The following is a 22,431-nucleotide window of genomic DNA, read 5'->3' as shown; positions in this document are numbered from 1 at the left end:
TTTCAAAATAGGATTTTTTTTTTCTTAAAGAAAAGTGCATATTCAATCATTTCAATTCCTTCTAAAGTCACCAAGACTATAATTTTTTAGTCAATTGTTATTTATGGTTTCATTATTTTCCTGTTAAAATTCAGAATACATTAAATGAAATAAAAATAAGTGGATCTTGGAACTTGATGCTATTTTTAAAAAGATTTTCATGCACTGCATGAAAATTGGTGTGTTTTCCTTGATTGCCTTCACTCAAGAATAAAATTCTAAATTAACATTTCAAAGTTATTCTCAATTATCTCATAAAAACTTTAACCTACTGAAGAAAATCTTTTTTTTTTTAACACATTCACACATCCTAAATTAGTGGTAAAACTGACTCATCTCTAATTCTGTATTAATTTTCTCAGATTGTCTTAAGAAAACCAACATTCCTTTTTGAAGAAATACATTTATATCAGAAAACAAATACAGTTAATCTTCCTTACTCACAGATCTTACCTACACACTAAAATTTATTCAGAAACCCCAAATCAATACCCTGTTTTTGAGGTCATTTGTAGACATACAGAACTACAAAAAATAAGTTGCCTGACATATACATTCCCAGCTGAGGTAGAACAAGGCAACACTCTGCCTTCTTGAGCTCTCATACTATAAACAAGTATCCTTTTTGTCATCTACTTAGCCCATGTTTTTGTATTTGGGGGCTTTTTGTAAGGGACTGTGCTATTTAAAATGTTCCCTAAGCATAGTGCTGTCTAGTGTTGCTAAGTGCAAGAAGGCTGTGATGTCCCTTACAGAGAGAACATATGTTAGATGAGTTTCTTTTTTCTTTTTTAAGTTTATTTATTTATTTTGAGAGAGACAGAGAGAGAGTGCAAGCAGGGGAGGGGCAGAAAGAAAGGGGGAAAAAGAGAGAGAGAGAGAGAGAGAGAGAGAGAGAGAATCCCAAGCAGGTTCTGCACTGTCAGCACAGAGCCTGATGTGTGGCTCCAACTCACAAACTGAGATTATGACCTGAGCCGAAAACCAAGGGCTGGACGCTTAACCAACTGAGCCATCCAGGCGCCCCTAGACAGAGGTTTCTTTCAGACATTAGTCATAGTGCTGTTCACTACAAATTCAATGTTAATGGATCAACAATATATATTGTCTTCAAATGGAAACACAGATAAAAACAAGATTTTGATCAGTTGATGAAAATGCTTTGACCAGAGGCTTGAAGGAATCTACCCCTAAAAGCAGTGACTCATTTTTCACTAATTCAGTGTGTATGTTGATTTTATAGAATATAACTACCACAAATAAGAAGAATCAACTGCAATCCTCTTTTTAACTTGATGAGAAAAAAGATTTCTTAAAACTAAATTCTATAATTCTCAAGTCTTCATACTAGGGATTTACATCCTTATATGATATTACCTAATCATATCTACCCCTACTTATTTTTCATTAAAATTTCTTCTTTTTAATTTTTAGAAAACAAACTATCAACTGCCATCAAACAACTACATTCTTTAAATTAAATTAAATTTTATTTTATTTTTACTTTATTTATTTGTTAATATGAAATTTACTGTCAAATTGGTTTCCATACAACACTCAGTGCTCATCCCAACAGGTGCCCTCCTCAATGCCCATCACCCACTTTCTCCTCCCTTCCACCCCCCATCAACCCTCAGTTTATTCTGTTTTTTTTATAGTTTTTAAATTTTTTTTAACGTTTTTTTAAATTTATTTTTGAGACAGGCAGAGACAGAGCATGAACAGGGGAGGGTCAGAGAGAGGGAGACACAGAATCTAAAACAGGCTCCAGGCTCTGAGCTGTCAGCACAGAGCCCGACGCAGGGCTTGAACTCACGGACCGCGAGATCATGACCTGAGCCAAAGTCAGCTGCTTAACCTACTGAGCCACCCAGGCGCCCCTATTCTCAGTTTTTAAAAAAAAATTTTTTTTTTCAACGTTTATTTATTTTTGGGACAGAGAGAGACAGAGCATGAATGGGGGAGGGGCAGAGAGAGAGGGAGACACAGAATCGGAAACAGGCTCCAGGCTCCGAGCCATCAGCCCAGAGCCTGACGCGGGGCTCGAACTCCCGGACCGCGAGATCGTGACCTGGCTGAAGTCGGACGCCCAACCGACTGCGCCACCCAGGCGCCCCAATTCTCAGTTTTTAAGAGTCTCTTATGGTTTGTCTCCCTCCCTCTCCAACTTTTTTTTCCGTTCCCCTCCCCCATGGTCTTCTGTTAAGTTTCTCAGGATCTACATGAGTAAAAACATATGGTATCTGTCTTTCTCTGTACAACTTATTTCACTTAGCATAACACTCTCCAGTTACATCCACGTTTCTACAAAAGGCCATATTTCATTCTTTCTCATTGCCAACTAGTATTCCATCGTGTATATAAACCACAATTTCTTTATCCACTCATCAGTTGATGGACATTTAGGCTTTTTCCACAATTTGGCTATTGCAAACAACTACATTTTAAAGAAACATATCAGGGGTGCCTGGGTGGCTGAGTTGGTTAAGCCGGCCAACTCTTGGTTTTGGCTCAAGTCATGATCTCACAGTTTGTGAGTTCGAGCCCCTGCTTGGGATTCTCCTTCTCTTTCTGTTCCTCCCACACTTGTGCTTTCTCTACCCCTTTCTCTCACTCAAATAAATAAATAAACAAACAAACTTAAAGAAACATATCAATACATAAAATAATTTATTCCTATTTTCCTCAGGAATCCTTGAGATATTCAAATAAGAATTCAATTTTAACTTTTCTTTGAGTATCATAAAGTACATTGTTCATTCACATTCATATGTATATAATATTTGCTATATTTACTATGTTCTATAATAGTTTTTCTTTAAAAAAAATGTTGCTGTTGGCAACATACCATAAGCAAAGTCGGGAGACCAATACCATACTGAAAGAAAATATCTGCAACATATATCATAGATAAGAGGCTAGTATCTCTAATATATAAAGAACTCTTACAAATCAATGAGAATAAAAAGAACAACACCCATTAAAATCTGGACAAAAGGGTAAGAAAATTCATGAAAAAAAGATATATAAATGATACTTAAACATATGAAAAGATGCTCAATTTCACTTGTAGTAAGAGAAATGCAAATTTAAGTATACTGAATGCCATTTCTCATCTATTAGATCAGCAAAATTCAAAAGCTTGGTAACACACTATATTGGCAAGACTAGAGAAACAAGCACTCTCATACATTACTGACAGGGCTACGAAATGGAGGGAATTTTGAAGTATCTAATAAAGTCACGCATTTACGCAGCAAACCTACTGGGAATTTGCCCTGAAGACACACCTCAAACAATATGCAACACACACACACACACACACACACACACACGGTTATGTATTGTCACATTATTTGTAATAGCAAAGTATTGGAGACAGGTTGCATAAATGATGGTTTATCCACACAGTGGAGTATTACACAGATATAAACAAATAAAATGAGGATGTGTCCTATGAATTGATATGAAGTGATTTCCAGAATATATTAAGTGAAAAGTAGGTGCTAAAGAATATACAGACTTTACTGTCTTTTGTTGAATATGTGTGTGTTGGGGGCGGGGGGGGGGGGGGACAAGAATTTAAACATGGAGCTGTTTATTTTTGCAAAAAAGAAACACAGGTATGATATATTGGTTACATATAGCAGGCGAGTAAGAACAGGATAAAAGGCTTAAGGAAGGCATATGAATTTATGTTTTTATACAGCTTTGACTCTTAACTAGGTTCATATTTTACATAGTCAGAAATAAAAATAAATCAACAAGGTTGCACAAAAAAACCCTCATACTGAAATATAAACAATAAACTTAACTATATTTACATCAAATGATACTACAATCACAGTAAAGAAAAGTAACCCAAGTAACTTTTGAACATAATACTCCAACTCTATATTCCCAGGATATATTCTAAAAAAAAACCAAAAAAACAAAAAAATCAAAGGATTTGTGAACTTCACAAACTTGTAAAGGTTTTCTGCTAGTAGTGATACTAGTATAACAATTTGGAAGATATCTGATGCGTATTGTATGTAGAATTGAGGAAGTAAATATACGGATGTTGTTGGGAACCAGGGCCCCTTCTCATTTTAGAAGTAAAGAAATATAATCATGAAATGGAAGGACAGGAAGAACCGTGTGGTTTAGAACTGGAATTAGAGATATCAATATGAACTCATGATTATTTTTTAAAAATATCTTCCAGCAGGGTGTCTGGGTGGCTCAGTCGGTTGAACCTCTGACTTCAGATCAAGTCATGATCTTAGGGTTCATTAACTCGAGCCCTGCTTCGGGTGAGTGTGAGCCCCACTTCTCTCTCCCCCTCTCTGTCTCTCTGCCCCTTGCTCACTTGCGCTCTCAAAAAAAAAAAAAGCATCTTCTAGCACACATCTAAAAATGTAAGACAGGAATGGATATTCACACACACATTGCTTTGCTTATATATGCCTATATATGTTTATATATGCATAAAACATTTGCAGAAGGATATCCTGGAAGGAAACTGTGGCTAATTCTGAGGATTGGACTGAGGGACTGCAGTAGAACTTACTAGATTATCTATTAGAATTGATTTTACCGAGTACATGTATTACCTATGTAAATACTATGTAATTCTTAAGTTTATTTATTTTTAGAGAGAGAGAGAGAGAGAAAGAGAGAGACAATGAGCAGAGAGGGAGAGAGACAGAGAATCCCAAACAGGCCCTGCACTATCAGCATGGAGCCCAACACAGGGCTCAAAACCACGAACCGTGAGATCACGACCTGAGCCAAAATCAAGAGTTGGACACTCAACCGACTAAGCCACCCAGATGCACCAATACCACGTAATTCTTTAATGTAGCCTCCAAAGCAAATACTTCTCATCCTTACAGTTATACAGAGAACAATCCAAAACAAACACACCAATCTAACCTTCAGGATTGCTGTCTGGCTCATATGTCTGCAGAGTTCCTTGTTGCTTAAAGGTTGTATTTTTCTTTTTCAATATTTCCAAGCCTTCTAAAGCCGTACTATGTTCAGACAATGACTTTAAAAGGGAAATGTTATTTACTAATCCAGAGAGTTCTGAAGGATTTCTAGGAATATTCCAGTTTTGTTTGCTTTCTCCAACAGTTTCTACATCAATATGGTCATGGTCTAAACTTCTAATCCTTCCCAAATCTTCTGGTTCAGGAATACACGCTTCTGTGTCTTTGGAAATTGGATGCTTTTTTCCCAGAGGGTAAAACAAAGAATTAGAAACTTGGGTATTTGATTTATCAAGTGCAACACATTCTTCAGAGTGATTCTGATTGACATTTAATTGTTGGATACTGATATCACTGCTAGAAGTTAATGGTAAAACCCATTCATCATTTTTGTCTAAATTACTTCCCATAACAAAAGGCTGAGGCTCCTCCTGGTCTGAGAATAGGATATTTTCAGGAGTCTGATTAATGACTGTATTTAAATGAGGAATATGTAAATTCGAGCTGACATCTTTAGATTTACTCAGTAGTGAAGCAGTATCATAGTTAATTCTCACTTTTTGAATAGATTTATTAGCATCTTCATTATTATCTACAAATACATCATCAGTCCATTCTAAGGATGAGTCAAAATTGCTTAATGTGTCACTGTACTCTTCTGTTCCTTTTCTAACGTTTTCAGCTTTCCAAGGTCCTGTGTCAACACCCACATAAGCTTTATCACAAAATTGTGATAGAAGAGTCTCTTTAATAGGAAATGTCTTTGTAGGTTTATCCCCAATAGACGTTAAGGGAGACAAACGTTTACTGCCAACTTCTGTACAGCTTATATCTTCACATCTCTTTTGAACATCTGGACTACTGCCATTAACCAAAGTTTCCTTTACATGACTCCCCGAATCCTGGGAAATTTTGTTGTTTTCCTGTGACTCCTCCTCAGTGTCACTGGTTTCAAAATTGTTTAGATTAAAAGTCACCTCCACAAGTGGCTGTGTTACATTGCTCATAGGTTTGGGAATACTATTAAGACTTTCACTATCAGTATTACTGTTAGAAAGTATGCTGGTAAAGTCATCAGAGACCCTAGAATTTTTACTTCTAGAAGATTCAATCTGTAGATGTTCAGATTCTGGCAGAAATGACACTGGCTGTTTGTACTCCTTTTCTGGTGTTCCACATATATTTATCTCCTGAGTATTTTCTCTAATGAGAACTGATCCTTTTAGACACATCTGGTCATTTTCATTAACAGGTATTTTATTATTTTTTTGAATGTCAGGTTCAGATAATAAGCCATCATTCTCTACATTGCTACAGGTAACTGGTATATGGTTGCTTTCACAGAATGAAGGAATTTCCAGTTTTACTTCCTGATCCCAAAATTGATCATTAGCATCTACTGGCTTGTCTTCATTATACTTTTTACCCTCTTCAGCACATGTTTCAAAGAACTGTATCTTTTCTTGTACCAAAAGGTCTCTCAAATTTAAATCTATATTGTCTCCCTGGGCCTTGGGTTTCCTTTCTATATTATTTCCATCTTCACTAGAAGAATGTACAGGTGAGCTCTGTGAGGATAAATACATGGCCCACCGGCTTTTATTTCTCACATTTTTTTCTGATTGATGCCGGTCGTGTAAACTTTCTGTGCTCTTCACGTCAGCACACTCTTTCTGTTCAATTATGCACTTTGGTTTAGTAGGAATGTTTATACTTCCTTGTAGTTGTATCTGAGGGAGATGTTCTGTAATCCCAGAATTTAGCTCCTTACACATAGTTGACTTGGACTTCAAAAGAGCTAATATATGTGCTTTGCTTCTGACGTTTTGTGAAACTCCCAAACAGTGAGATATCAAACCATCTTTTTTTATGGCCTCATTAGTCAGTAAAGAATCTGAATGCTTATTTACAGAACAGACAGGAAAGCAAGAATAATTTTCTTCACATAGCATTTCTGGGTTACTCTTAAAAGATGGAGTAGAGACAACTGAAGAAAAACGTAAGCCATTTGCTTCTCTATTCGTGTAAGTGACAATGTTCTCAGGGTCTATTGGCATATTATTTATATCTTTCTTGCCAGCAGTAGAAAACAAAGGAGGTGTGCTGTACAAGGGAGAAAGAAAATTAGGGCCAGGTTTCTTAGCCTCAAGTGATGCAGTTGATTCACCATTTTCTGTAATCATCATTTTCTTTGGCACTTGACGTGGTCCTTGAAAACCCTAAAAATATTAAAACAATTATTAGCTGTCCCATTATCTACAAAGGAAGTGTAAAATGAACTGGCTCAAAAAAAAAGGAAAGAAAAAAAAGGAGTCTGTTTTACCAGGTACAGTAATAAAGATATAAAATCTGCTAAATTAAAATGTAAATGCTCATTTGTATTAAGATTTTTCTAATTAGGGTTTACTTCCCTACCTAAACATATATTATGAAGTACCATTTTAATGATATAGAGTACAATAGCTTCAAATTCACTACTTCTTGGAACAATATTATAAATATATATTGACTTATTATTTTCAACAGATAAACTTACAGTAAACTTCCTTTTTAAACCAGCAGGCTGACATCCAAGGGATCGGCCAGAGGATAGAAATGTCCTTGGACTTAACTCTGGTGCTTCTTTATTGACATCCTGTTTAATAGCTATGCTTCTAGCAACTTTAACCTCCTCAACTGTGATTAAGTATCGGTCACCTTCTAAGTCATCTCCAGGCTTCACCTAAATTTTAAACAATACATTTTAAAGAACAAATAAGTTCTAAAACATAAATTCAAAATCACATATATCTAATTATTGGATTCTGTGTTCTGGTAGGTCACTAACACTACTAGCAAGACACAATAGGTATTCGATAAATAATTGTTAAATGTATGAATCGATAACTAAGTCTTTATTTATTATTATGTACTAGTTAAGAAGCACAAAAAGGAACAATACAGCAAAAAAATTGTCACCAATTTATGTATCCAACAATACACATATGAGACCCTTTGTTGCATGCAGGAGGTACAACGACAAGCAGCACAAGTATGCCCTCTCTCAAGGAGTTCACCAGGAAGTAAACGCAATTTTTTAAATTAGAGCTATTAAATAGCAATTATATATTTATCCTTATAAATTCAGATGAATTATATGCTCATAATTATTACAAATTAAATATTATTATAAATTATTAACTGAAATAATATTATAAATTATTAACTGAAATTGCTGAAATAATCATAATCCAAAAATGCATTTTAATTACTTGAATAAACAAAATATATTTTTTAAGATGTTTATTTTTGAGAGACAGAGAGACAGAGTGTGAGTGGGGGAAGGGCAGAGAGAGAGGGAGACAGAATCTGAAGCAGGCTCCAGGCTCTGTCAGCACACAGCCCGACATGGGCTCAAACTCACAAATCATAAGATCATGACCTGAGCTGAGGCTGGATGATTAGCTGACTGAGCCACCCAGACACCCCATAAACAAAATACTTTTAAAAAACAAGACAGGGGCGCCTGGGTGGCTCAGTCGGTTGAGTGTCTGACTACAGCTCAGGTCATGATCTCACGGTTTGTGGGTTCGAGCCCCGCACCAGGCTCTGTGCTGACAGCTCAGAGCCTGGAGCCTGCTTCAGATTCTACGTCTTCCTCTCTCTCTCTGCCCCTCCCCTGCTCACACTCTGTCAATCTCTCTCTCTCAAAAAATAAACATTAAAAACAAAAAAAAAATTTTTAATAAAAAAAACCCAAAAAACATAGCACCTGCCACCATCTCTGTAGCATAAAAATAAGATTATTAACCCCTGGTAATACACAAAATCTGTGTATTATCTCAGACAATGTGCTTAGTCTTTACTCATTAGTAAATGATTTAAAATGAAATAACAGTAGTTAGGCCCAATTAAGCATCTACGGAGATAGTGCTTTTCCTCTTTATGATAAATATAAAGATACCACAACCACTATTAATGTCACATAAAATTTTAGAAGATTTATGGGGCGCCTGGGTGGCTCAGTCGGTTAAGCACCCGACTTTGGCTCAGGTCATGATCTCACGGTTCGTGGGTTCGAGTCCCGCATCGGGTTCTGTGCTGACAGCTCAGAGCCTGGAGCCTGTTTCAGATTCTGTGTCTCCCTCTCTCTCTGCCCCTCCCCTGTTCATGCTCTGTATCTCTGTCTCAAAAATAAATAAACATTAAAAAATTTTTTCTTTAAAAATTTTAAAAGATTTAACACCATGGTCAAAATCAACACAATGATAACAAGAATATGCATTTTAACACTTTTAGAATCACCATACTAAACTGCTAAGCACTTCACATACATTATTTCTAATTTTTAGACCAACACAATGAAATCTGTCTATTGTCTATATTTTATAAACAGTAGAGAAGTTAGACACAGAGAGAGGTTAGCTAGGAAGCATTTGAAAGTGGGACATGAACCCAGAATGACCTACTTTAATAGCCTTATTCTTTACACTGAAATATGCCTTTAGTTCCCTTTTTTTCCCTCCAAAAGGGAAAAACAGAGAATATGTGAGAAAATATTATAAATAGGAATAATTTCACAAAATATTTCCCACTGTAGTTCTCAGCCTATCAAGATCATGTAATAGAGTTAGGCTATAGGGTCACTTCCTGGGTTCAAATCCCAGCCCTACCACTGTAACTCTATGAACATGAGCAAGTTACTTAACTTTTCTGTACTGCACTCCTAATCTATAAAAATCACAGGGTTGTGGAAAGATTAAATGAAACAATATCTAAAAGTTTTTAGCACAGAATGTGGCTAATAATAAATGTTCAATAAGTACTAACTATAATTAATACTATAGTAACATTAATAGTAACACTAACAGTATTTGACAATATTCATAAAGGAAAAAAAGAGATGTTTTTAACTTAAATATAGAGATTTAGATAACTTAAAAATAAGATAGAAACATTAAAATACCTCAAGGCACTTAAGAAATATACTCTCCAAACATTCTCCTTTGTCATCATATAAAATTGCCTGTATTAAAACAAATGTTAAACAATATAATATTGCTTTTCTTAAACATCTTCAATAAATAGCAAATCAAAAGTTGTTGCATAAGTAATCATATAATGAAAGAATTACCCACTTTGTTTTGGACTAGAAAGTGTATTTCAGCGCACCTGGGTGGCTCAGTGAGTTAAGTGTGACTTCAGCTCAGGCCATGATCTCATGGTTCATGAGATAAAGCCCACACTGGGCTTGCTGCCGTCAGTGCAGAGCCTGCTTCAGATCCTCTGTCCCCATCTCTCTCTGCCCTCCCCAATTTGAGCACACTCACTCTCTCTCTCTCTCTCTCAAAATAAACAAACATTTTTTAAAAGGTAAAACAAACCAAAAAACAAAAACAAGGACAAAAAGTGCATCTATCTCAAATGTTTCCTAAGCAACTATTCAGTCTGTGCAAGAGAGCAAAGGTATACATATAAGGAATTCACAAACTTAATCTCTACCAGAAGGATCTGGGATGGAACTGGAAAGAAAACAGAACTGGAATGTATTAGAGGGCAAAACAGAAGGCAAAATGAGTAAACAGATTATGGTAATGGTGTGGCACAGAGCACCAGGGAGATGATCAGTGCTTGAAATAAGTCATCAGCATTGGGACGGATACTTGTTTATGAGGTATAAGGAATAAAATTTGAAGGAGAAAAAGGAAACTAAGGTAGTTATAACTTTCTGGCTTTCTCCTTGTTATCTCTAGACATTTTTTATACCAGTTTCTCCACTAGTCCCTTAAATATTACTGTTTCCATCACTTTGGAAAATAGTTTGGCAGTTGCTTAAAAGGTTAAACATGAGATGCCACGTGATCCGGCAATTCCACTCCTAGATATATATACAGAGAAATGAAAACATAGATCTTCACAACTTCACAAATATTGCACACAAATGTTCATACCAACATTACACATAACACACATAACAGCCAAAAAAGCGGAAATGACTCATATGTATACCAATTGAAGAATGGATAAATAAAATGTGACATATCTACACAATAGACTATTACTGAACAATAAAAAGGAATAAAGTATTGACACATGCTTCAACATAGATGAACCTTGAAAACATGCTAGATGAAAGTAGTCATTCAATGAAAGAACACATATTATACAATTCCATACACGTGAAAAGTCCAGAATAGGCAAATCTATTGAGACAGTAAGTAGATTAGTGGTTGCTTAGGGTTGGGAGGTGGATACGGAGTAGTGACCATTAATAGGTATGGGATTTCTTTTAGGGGTGACAAATGTTCTAAAATTATATTGTAGCAATGGTCAGCAAAATTCTGTGAATATACAAAGAACCATTAAACTGAATACTTTAAATGGGTGAATTGTAAAGTTTGTGAATGTTATCTCAACACAACTCTTTAAAAGATTGGTGTTTACAAAGGCCCTATCTTTTCCCCTCTATTCTTTACATTCTCTACTCCATCCTTTGGCGATATCATCCACACAAACCAGATCATGTCATGCTTCTGTTCAAATCCTTCCAATGTCTCCACAGCTCCCAAAGAATAAGAACAAAAGTTCCTACAATGACCCATAAGGCTTACATAATCCCCTTTATCTCCATTCTCACCCTTGCTCACCCTGCTCCTTGTTGTTTGCCTAACTCACTAGCCATACGTATTCATTTAGTTTATTGGTCTCTTTCCTCCATGCTATTTCCATGAAGTCAGGGATTTATGTGTTTTGCTCTCTCTGCATCCCCTAGAATAGTGTGTAACTCATAACAGGTTCTCAAAAAATATCTGCTAAATGAATAGATGAATGTATTCACTCCAGGAATTTCAAATATCTAAGTGTTACATACTCCTAACATATCTATATCAGTGGCCCAGAACTTTCCTGAGTTCCAGGTCTCTAGAAACTATTACTTAAATGTTCCTAGGACAGAAAAAATTCAGTAAATTCAAAACAATGGAACTCAAAATCTTAATTTTTCCTCCTAAACTTGCTTTTTTTCTTTTTGAGATATCCTATTTCAGTACCATAAAAACAATACAAAAACCTGAAAGTCATTGTGAATTCTCACCTTTCACATCCAAGACCTTAAGATTCTATAGTATTTTCATAATTTCTCCCTAATCATCCTTTCTCTCCACTGTCATTGCTAATGCCTGGTTGGCCAGACCCCCATCACTTTTTGTCTACATTATTCTTTAGACTACACTCTTCCTAACTTCATCCTACACAGCTTAGAAGTTATGATACACATTGCTGCCAAAGTGATCTTTATAAAATAGAAACATGATTATGTCACTCTTCGACTCCTAATTCTTCACTGGCTCCTGAAGCAGAGAAGACAAAGTCCTTCATTATATGACTCCTGACTGCCTCTTTAGCTATATTCTACAACTGTCCAATATGAGTCCTTCATTCCAGGCATATTTAATTGCTTATAGTTCCCCAAATGTTTAATACACTTCCATACCTCCACGTTGTTACAGTTATACCATCTTTAGCTTCCGTCCCTCCAAGTTATCAATTGTTTACAAAACAAAACAAATCCTCAAAAACTATGCTTCATCTGGAAAGACTTCTCTGAACCAGAGTCAGACTTTGATGTCTCTCCTTTGTAATCTCATAGGACCCTAAGCATATCTCTTTACATATTATAATCTTATGTTCTCAGGTAAAAGCTCCTTGAAGGCAAAAACTATAATAACAGTTACCATTTATTGCATTCTTACAGTGTGCCAGGTACTCTGATAAGAGATTTATACATTTTTCTTATTTTTCTTATTTAATCCTCAAGACAACTTAAAGAAACTATAGCCCTTGAGAGGCTAAATAACTTGCCAAGATTACACATCTAGGAAGTGAAGAACCAGGATTCAAACTAAGGTTGTTTGACATTAACTGGTCTTCTACATTGCCTCCATATGTCTTATTTAACTTCTCCCACTGCCTACCAGCAACATGTTTATTGAATGATGACTCAATTAATGGAAGATGAGTAACTGTGACAGTAAGAATTTGGATAGGTAGGGAAAAGGTAATACTAGTAAGAGAAATGGTGCAAGCAGTGGTTTGGATTTGAGAACAAGGCTGTAATTTAGGATCTACTAACTTTCTTGCATCACAGAAAATCCCTAGGACTAACTTGAATTTATCTTGTCTTCCTGTAACTTACCAATGAGAGGCATAAAATAGACATTCAATAAATATATGCTATACGTGCATATAAAGTTGGATAACACCACTAGTGTGACCTAATATTATGATTTTGTACCAGAAGACATGAAGGATATGCAGAATCTAATCAGATGCCTTTTTTTTTTAATGTTTATTTATTTTTGAGAGAGAGAGAAAGAGAGAGAGCAAGGAAGGGGCAGAGAGAGAGGGAGACAGAACGCAAAGCAGGCTCCAGACCCCGAACGGTTGGTACAGAGCCCAATGCAGAGCTCAAGCTCACAAACTGCGAGATCATGACCTGAGCCGAAGTCAGATGCTTAACCAACTGAGCCACCCAGGGGCCCCAGATGTCCTTTTAATATAAGACAAAATCTATAAGACTTTGCAGACTTGGCCCAACCAAATAGGAAAACTATTAAATATGTGTATATATAGAGAGAGAGAAAGAACAGCTCAAACAGTGAATGGATTAATTAGTTTAAGACAAATTATTTAAAAATATGAATGAGGGCAGGCATAGACATTCATCTATTCAGATTAAAAGAATTAGGTAATTGCAAACTGGTGCAACCATTCTGGAAAACAATGTGGCAGTTCCTCAAAAAATTAAAAATAGAACTATTCTACAATCCAGCAATTGCACTATTAGGTATTTATCCAAAGGATACAGGAGTGCTGATTCGAAGGGGCACATGCACCCCAATGTTTACTGCAGCAATATAAACAATAGTCAAAGTATGGAAAGAGCCCAAATGTCCATCAACTGACAAGTGGATAAAGAAGATGTGGTATACATATACGATGGAATATTACTCGGCAATCAAAAAGAATGAAATCTTGCCCTTTGCAACAACGTGGATGGAACTAGAATGCATTATGCTAAGTGAAATAAGTCAGTCAGAGAAAGACAAATATATGATTTCACTCATATGTGGAATTTAACAAACAAAACAGATGAAGATAGGGGAAGGGAAGCAAAAATAAGATAAAAGCAGAGAGGGAGACAAACCATAAGAGACTCTAAATACAGAGAACAAACTGAGGGTTGCTGGTAAGGTGTTAAGAGCAAGGATGGGCTAAATGGGTGATGGGAATTATGGAGGGCACTGGTCGGGAGGAGCACTGGGTGTTATATGTAAGTGATGAATCACTAAATTCTATTCTTGAAATTATTACATTATATGTTAACTAACTTTGACTTAAATTTTAAAAAATAGGGATGCCTGGGTGGCTCAGTCAGTTGAATGTCTGACTAGCTCAGGTCATGATCTCAAGGTTCATGAGTTCAAGCCCCTCATCGGGCTCTGTACTGACAGCTCAGAGCCTGGAGCCTGCTTTGGATTCTGTGTCTCCCTGTCTCTCTGCCCCTCCCCCACTCACGCTGTGTCTCTCTTTCTCTCTCTTTCAAAAATAAACATTGAAAAAAAATTTTTAATAGTAAGTAAAAATTAAAAAATAATAAAAGAATTAGATAATGCCATGACTTAAACCTAAGATACCAACTATGAGACCAACACTCTCTAAAGGGCATGGACTTAGAATTCCTGTTGTTACTCCCACTAAACACAAGGCTCAACATATCCCTTTATGATGCTGGTAAGGGTATAGTGATTATCTATAACCCTAGGTCTCAAGTCCCAGCCTAGAATCTAATTAGTAACTTGTGTTCACTGATATACCTTCAATTTACTTGGGCAGTAACATTTTTATCTAAAGTTTATTTATTTGTTTCTTTGTTTATTTTTAAGTAATCTCTACACCCAATGGGCTCAAACTCACAATTCACAACCCTGAGACCAAGAGTCACCTGCTCTATGGAATGAGCCAGCCAGGTGCCCCTAAAAAAAAATTTTTTTTTTAACTATGGAAAAGGACTTTTTAACTCCTGAAACATTTAGAACTGGATAGTGATAAGGCAGTAAATCACCCCCAAAATATCAATGCTTTTGAATTAAGATCATGAATAGGTTTTAGTAATTATGCAACCCATGATTTTGAAGTATCTGTGCTATTTTAACATTCAAAAATTATTTTTTACTTTAAAAAGTACTTGTAATGTTTAAATTTACAAAGACAGATTATACATTTATGATCCCAAATGTGTAACTGAAAAATTCATTTTGGATATGTGGCCTTTATTTTTTTTGTAACTCTTACAGAGAGAGGAAGGAAAGGGGAGAGAGAGAGAAAGAAAGAAAGAAAATCAGAGTCACCTGGCTGGGTCAATGCAAGCAGGAGAGAATGCAAGCAGGGGAGAAGAACAGAGGGAGACAGAAAGAGAATCTTAAGCAGGCTCCATGCTCAGCACAGAACCCAACATGGGATTTGATCCTACAACCCTGGGATCATGACCTGATCTGAAATCAACAGTTAGATACTCAACTGAGCCACCCAGGTGCCCCAGATATGTGACTTTTTAAGTGAAAGAGGTGGGTAACTTAATTTTACTAAGTTTATAAACAGTATTAGAATACTTACAAAGCCTTAAGAATAACTATGTTTATGTTTAATTTACTAGATATAATAGAAGGATTTTGGCAATTGGGAGGTTTTTATTTGTTAGGACAACTAAAATGCTAAAGAAAGAAAATCAGAGGCACCTGGCTGGCTCAATTGGTATGGCATGCAACTCTTTTTTTCTTTTTCTTTTTTTTTTACTTGAGAGATGGAAAGAGCGTGAGTGGGGGAGAGGCACAGAGGCAGGGAGAGGGAGAATCCCAAGCAGGCTCTGCACTGAATGTGGAGCCCAAGGGAGGGCTTGATCCCACAACCCTGGCATCATGACCTGAGCTGAAATCAAGAGTCAGACACTCAACCGACTGAGCCACCTATGTGCCCCAGCATGCAACTCTTGATCTTGGGATCATGAGTTTGAGCCCCACATTGGATGTAGATATTACTTTGGGGGGGGGGGGGGGAAGAAAGAAAAAAAAAGAAACGGACACCTGGCTTGTTCAGTAGGAGGAGTATTTCACTTTTGATCTAAGGGTTGTGGGTTTGAGCCCCATGTTGGGTATAGATTACTTAAAAACAAAATCTTAAAAAAAAAAAAAAAGAAAAAGAAAAAAGAAAATAAATTTATAAATTTAAAATATTTAAAATTTTATGTTTGTTACTAGACTGATGATTAAAAGTATCCAGCTTGTTCAACTTAAATTGACTGAACGTTAAACCCACTGAAGGTTAAAGTTAATAGGAAGTGTAAGTTGAACTTGAAGGCTTAAAGCAAAACAATTTTCTCTTTTAATTTTAACTAATTGCTAATTTAAAAATAATAACAAGTAGCCTTTCTACATTGAAAAGCTTCTCTGGTAATTTCACAATGATATGTAGAATAAGGACACAATATGGAGATCTTTAACTGCTAACTGAGAAGTATGACTTCTAACTTCATGTATTGTCAACTCAAATGTGTTGGAGGGTTTTTTTTGGTTTTTGTTTTTAATTTGTAATATTAACAGAGACAGCAGAATGGTTAGGATATGGGCTCTGGAGCCAAAAAGCCTAGGGTCACATATGACTTCTCCATTTTCTAACTGTGAGATCTGTGGACAAGTTACTTCACCTTTCTGTGCTTCAGTTTCATCCTCAGTAAAATAAAGATAAAAATAGTACCTAATAGTGGAGTTATGTAGACTAAGTAAGTTGACACATTTAAAGCATGCCTGGCACCTAGTAAGCAGTTGACAATATAAGTTTTTTAAAAAATCCATCTGGGGGGCACCTGGGTGGCTCAGTTGGCTGAGCATCCTACTTTGGCTTGGGTCATAATCTCATGGTTTGTAGGTTTGAGCCCCACATCAGGCTCTGTGCTGACAGCTCAGAGCCTAGAGCCTGCTTCAGATTCTGTGTCTCCCTCTCTCTGGCCCTCCCCTGCTTGCACTCTGTCTCTCACAAAAATAAATAAACATTAAAAAAAAATGTTTTTTTAATCCATCTGGGAAGGGGAATGAAGGGACAAAATGGATGAAGACGTCAAAAGACACAAAATTCTAATTATAAAAACAAATAATGTACAGCATAGTGACCATAATTAATACCACCATACTGCATATTTAAAAGTTGCTAAAAGTAAATCTTAAAAGTACTCATCACAAAAAATAAAAGAAAAAAAATTTTGTTAACTATATATGGTGACAGATAGTACCCTACACTTACTGTGATCATTTTGCAATGTATAAGAATATCAAATCACTACACTGTACACCTGAAAGTAACATAATGTTAAATGTCAATTATACCTCAATAAAAAAATAAACAAATAGAGCAGATTGCTCTCCCTAATTGGGTGGGCCTCATCTGATCAGAGGAAGGACCGAAGAGAATAAAAAGCTTGAGTAAGAAAAAACTCCTCCTGCCTGATTGTCTCTCAACTGAGTTATGAGTGCTCTCCTGCCTTTTGACTCAAACTGAAATACTGGCTCTTCCTGAGTCTCAAGCGTTCCAACATTTATATTGAAACTACACTATTGGCTTTCTTGGGTCTCCCATCTTACCAACTACGGATCTTGGGACTTGTCAGCTTCCACAATCACATGATCCAATTCCTTAGAATAAATCTCTTTCTCCCTCTCTCTCTCTACATGTGTGTGTATACACACACACACACACACACACACAGGGATAAAAGAGAGAGTAAGAAAGATTTATATACCTTTATGTATTTCTTTATAAGTACATGTAAGACTGAGTCCTAAGGAAAAATTTAAAGTTTGAGAAGAGAATGAGCCCACAGAAAATACTTAGACATCAGTAAGCAACATCAGGAAAGTGTGGTGTCACAAAAGTCAAATGAAGAGGTATCAGGAAGAAGAATGGAGGAGCCAACAGTGTTGCATAAGGTCATGAGAACTGGTTAAAGAATATTACAATTTGGTAGATGGAGATCCTTGGGGGTGAGAAAAGAAACCCACAGAAGGATTACCATATCTAGTAAAGTAAAAGATCACCCTAGCAAATAATTCTCTCAAGACTGATAGGTACATATCACAATCAAAGTAACTGATTGAAAGAAAACATGAAAATAAAGAGTACTCTGTACATAATTTTAGAAATCAGCAACTTTTCTACAATGGTGTGTCAACTCTGTACATACCATTTCCCTCTATTACCATGTTCAAAATATATTTTAATATATTTTTTTTATCATTAAACTCATGCCTGTAAAGAAAAAAAATATGCCAAAATTCCTAAAACATTTTATAGAAAACCTAAGTCAACTTTTGAAAATCAAAAAAAATTCAATAATATTTACTGAACTTTTATAATGCACAAATTAATCACTATAATCATCTGATCACTTCTGTTTTCATATTGTTTCAGTTTATGGACAAATTTAACATTCTATCATCTATAGAGTCTTTTTTAATACTCAATCAAAAGGCAAGAATCTAGCTCTTGAATTTTGTAGTCGACTGCTTTGTACTTACTTTGTTTCCCAAGTGAGTGATCTTCAGAGTTCCATCTCGCCACACTTTTGACTTCTTCATTTTTTGATGAGTATATAGTACCTTATTTCCAAAAGTACAAAAGAAATGGTTTCTTTTTACATGTATTAAATGTTATATATCTTTATACACTTCCTACCCACAAGAAATATTTAGACATCTTTTATCGAAACAAAAGATATAACAACAACAACAAAACATCAGGGTGCCTGGTTGATTCAGTTGGCAGTACATAACTGTGAGTTCAAGGCCCACACTGGGCCCTGAGCTTACATGAAAAAACAATAATAATAATAAATAACAACAAACATCAATTTAAAAAAAAGAAACTTGGTAGTAAAAGTCAAGGCAGGAAAGAAACAAGATAAAATCTAAAGAGGAAACTGAAAAGTTAACTGGACAACAACAATTTTGAGGGGCACCAGGGTGGCTTAGTCACTTAAGCATCCGACGCTTGATTTCAGCTCAGGTGATGATGCCAGGGTTGTGGGACTGAGCCCCATATTGGGCTCTGTGCTGAGTGTGGAACCTGCTTAGGATTCTCCCCACCTCTATCCCTCTCTCCTGCTTGCACGCACACTTATACGCTCTCTTTCTCTCTCTCTCTCTCAAAAAAATAATAACAATGATAATTTTGAGCTTCTCAGTCATCTGTGGGAAGGAAAATATTTGTTGAGTTATACAGAAGTCATGATCTGTGCTCAAAATGTAGTCCAGAGACTCCTATAAGTCCCCAAGACCTTTTCAGGGGTCTATGAGGTCAAAACTATTTTCGTGATGTTATTTGCCTTTTCTCTCATTTCTTTAGGCATGCAGAATGGAGTCTCCCAGGGTTATGTATATGCAATGTTGCAAGATTCAATTTTAGACTAACGCAGAGGCAGATCTGAGAATCTAGCGGACTTTTATTAAGTCAATTGCTAGGAGGATTTGCAAAAAAAAGTAAAGCAATGCCACTTTTTTCTATGTGTTTTTCTTCTGTTGTTGTTTTGGAAAATATAGCTATTTCCATTAAAAAAAAAAGTAATTTATGTCCGATGTAATGGGTTATTTTTAATGAATTAATAAATATTTTTTAAATTTGTTACAATTTATCATATGAAAGACATCAATAGACATAAGTCCCATAATCAAAAATTCTCTGGGGTCCCCAGTAATTGTTTAGAGCATAAAAGGATCCTAAGACCAAACAGTTTTAAGAATCACTAATCTAGATAGAAGAGGCATGCCAAATCTTCAAAAGAAATTATTTCCTGGTCCTAACAAAGAGCTTACAAAGAGTTTGTTCCAAAGGACTTTGTATAACAAACCTGAATAGTAGGCAAGAGATAGGGTTGCCAGGTAAAACATCAGGCAATATTTGAAATATACATATTTATACCAAAAAAATTATTCACTGTTTATCTGATACTTAAATTTAACTAAGTGTCTTGCTTTTAGGTTCTGAGGTTGTTTGTTAAATCCATCAACCCTAGCAAGACATTTGTGAAATGTGAAAGGAAGTAAGAAAAAGGAAATAGTGGGGCACCTGGCTGGCTCAATGGATGGAGCGTGCAATTCTTGATCTCAAGGTTGTAAGTTAGTGCCCCACAGTGGGTGTAGAGATTACTTGAAAATAAAATCTTAAAAAATAATAATAATAATAAAATAAAGAGGATTTTAAAAAAAGAAAAAAGGAAATAGTGAAAACTGGTAAGACTCACAATAAATTCCTGGCTTTCCATTATTTCTTCCGAAGTTATAAATGAGTCAGGTCCAGAAAATAACTGTGGTTATTCAATTATTTGTATCACCTAAAATGAAAACAAAGAACATTCAACCTTGATGAAAAGAATAAATATCAAACACAATTGTTTCCCACAAACTCGACAGAAGAGAGAAATCTGAGAGTTCTAAGTCTCTTAGAATCACCAAGGGAAACATAGGTATAATCAAATTATCTGATACTAAGTACACAATAAAAGAGTGACCCTACCCTGTGGAAAAAGAATTTGCCAAAAAAAACTAAAAGAGGAAACTAAGTAAAATATGTAAGATAATGTATATTATAAAATACATAAAATAACATGTTATTAATATAGATTATATAATAATATATATACTATATAAAATAATTAGCATGGAAAGCTTTTTCTAGGTGCCATAACATGTATCTGAAAATGATCCCACAACATATGGGATCCTTGTGGAAACAGCTTCAATTTTCCATTTTCTAAATTGCTATAGGCACCACAAGATGGCCCCCTTGCGTTTTGGATTTTTCCTTTTACATCTTAAAGTCAACATATCCTAGCATCCAAGAATATACAAATTTCCTCTGCAAGGAATAATCTTTGCAATATCACTGCAATGATATTGGAATGAGTACTGTAGTTATCCTATGCTACTGGATAAAATTGTTACTGTGGGCAAATTTAGAAATCTAAAATTACTGATGGGGAATTGAAGAAGTAAACAGAGATGCTAATGAAAAAAAAATTTCTAAAGCACTGGTTCCAAAGGTATGAACCCTGGACTAACAAGACAACATCACCTGGGAACTAGTTAGAAATTCAAGGTCTTGGGTCCCACCCCTGACCTGTTCAATCAGAGAGTCTAAGGTCAGGCCCAGTACTTCGTTTTAACATGCCCTGCAAGTGATGGTGATATATGCTCAATTTTGAGAACACACGGCTAAACCACCCAGGATGATTCAATGAAACTATAATTTGTGATTCTATATTCAAATCCCCTTTCGTACATATAAAATATACCACATACGTATCATTTATAAATTACATATATTATTTCCCTTAGTACTTGCCAGACAATGTGCTAAACTAGGTACTAAAATGAACAAAATACTATTCTTAATCAAGGAAATTTCAGTGTAGCAGGGTGAAAATCAGTACTTACAATAAACCATGACAGAAATAAGCACAGGAGGGGCACTTAACTGGGTCTAGGGCATCAAATAAGGCTTCCCGAAGAACATAATGTCTAAGCTGCAAGTTGAAATAACCATAACCGAAAGAAGATGCCAGGAATGTATTTCCAAAATGAAATCAATATATACAAGGGCCTGTGAAAAGACACAGCAAGGCATGATCAAGGAACTCAGTACAATTAAGGAGTCAAGATAGGGAATAGTGAGAGAGAAGACTGAAAAAAACTGAGAAATAATAGGAGTCGGAGGGCCTTCTATGCTATGCCGAGTTGTTTGAACTTTGCATAAAGGCAGTGGGAAGGGTAGGGTTTTAAGAATAAGATTACATAATCTGACTTGGGTTTTACAAACATTGCTCTGGTTGCTGAATGGAGATAGGAGGGATAAGGGATTAGGCAAACGAGGTATGAATACTTGCCCCAGGACATAGTTCACAGGACAGGACACAGGCCTATGGAGGCACTGCCTTTCAGAGATAAAAACTCCCATATCCTACATCCCTCCCCTCAAACCCACAGGAATTGCTAAATCCCTAATGAATGCCAAGAAGATAACAGATGTCCAGAGAAACACATCTTTCACTACTGTTTTAGAGCAACTTGCTCCCAGCCACTGAATGTGTTGGACATTCTACATATGTATGAGACTACATGGTGTAGGCACAGTGCTTGGCATGTGGCAGTTACTGATATGAGATTGCTTTAATAACAGCTATCATTTATTCAGTGCAATTATGTGCTAGACATCTAACATGCTTTAAATGCTCACAACCTTACTGTATAGATTTCAATTTTCACATTATTTTACAAAAAAGGGAAACGAAAGTATATATCAGTAAATAATTTGCCCAAGATCACAAAATAAATGTGAT

At 35.8% G+C, this 22,431-nt stretch overlaps 1 protein-coding gene across 7 annotated transcripts in view; it reads right to left on the bottom strand.

Moving 5' to 3' along the window:
* The window catches only part of ZGRF1 (zinc finger GRF-type containing 1), a 92,311-nt gene that overhangs the window by 65,296 nt on the left and 4,584 nt on the right, over positions 1-22,431 (bottom strand). For 6 of the 7 annotated variants that reach the window (XM_045469971.1, XM_045469981.1, XM_045469960.1 and 3 more), the window contains exons 2-6: positions 20,338-20,427; positions 18,617-18,697; positions 9,958-10,017; positions 7,549-7,734; positions 4,957-7,231 (exon numbers count right to left, since the gene is read on the bottom strand). In XM_045469971.1, the coding sequence (XP_045325927.1) occupies positions 4,957-7,231; positions 7,549-7,734; positions 9,958-10,017; positions 18,617-18,697; positions 20,338-20,358 (2,623 nt within the window). In that variant the 5' untranslated portion in view covers positions 20,359-20,427. The remainder of the gene's footprint in view (positions 1-4,956; positions 7,232-7,548; positions 7,735-9,957; positions 10,018-18,616; positions 18,698-20,337; positions 20,428-22,431) is intronic. The other variant, XM_045469977.1, reaches the window with a different exon arrangement.

The sequence above is a fragment of the Leopardus geoffroyi genome, chromosome B1, assembly GCF_018350155.1.
Source record: "Leopardus geoffroyi isolate Oge1 chromosome B1, O.geoffroyi_Oge1_pat1.0, whole genome shotgun sequence".
Lineage (NCBI taxonomy): Eukaryota > Metazoa > Chordata > Mammalia > Carnivora > Felidae > Leopardus > Leopardus geoffroyi.
This window is presented reverse-complemented; position numbering and strand designations above follow the sequence as displayed.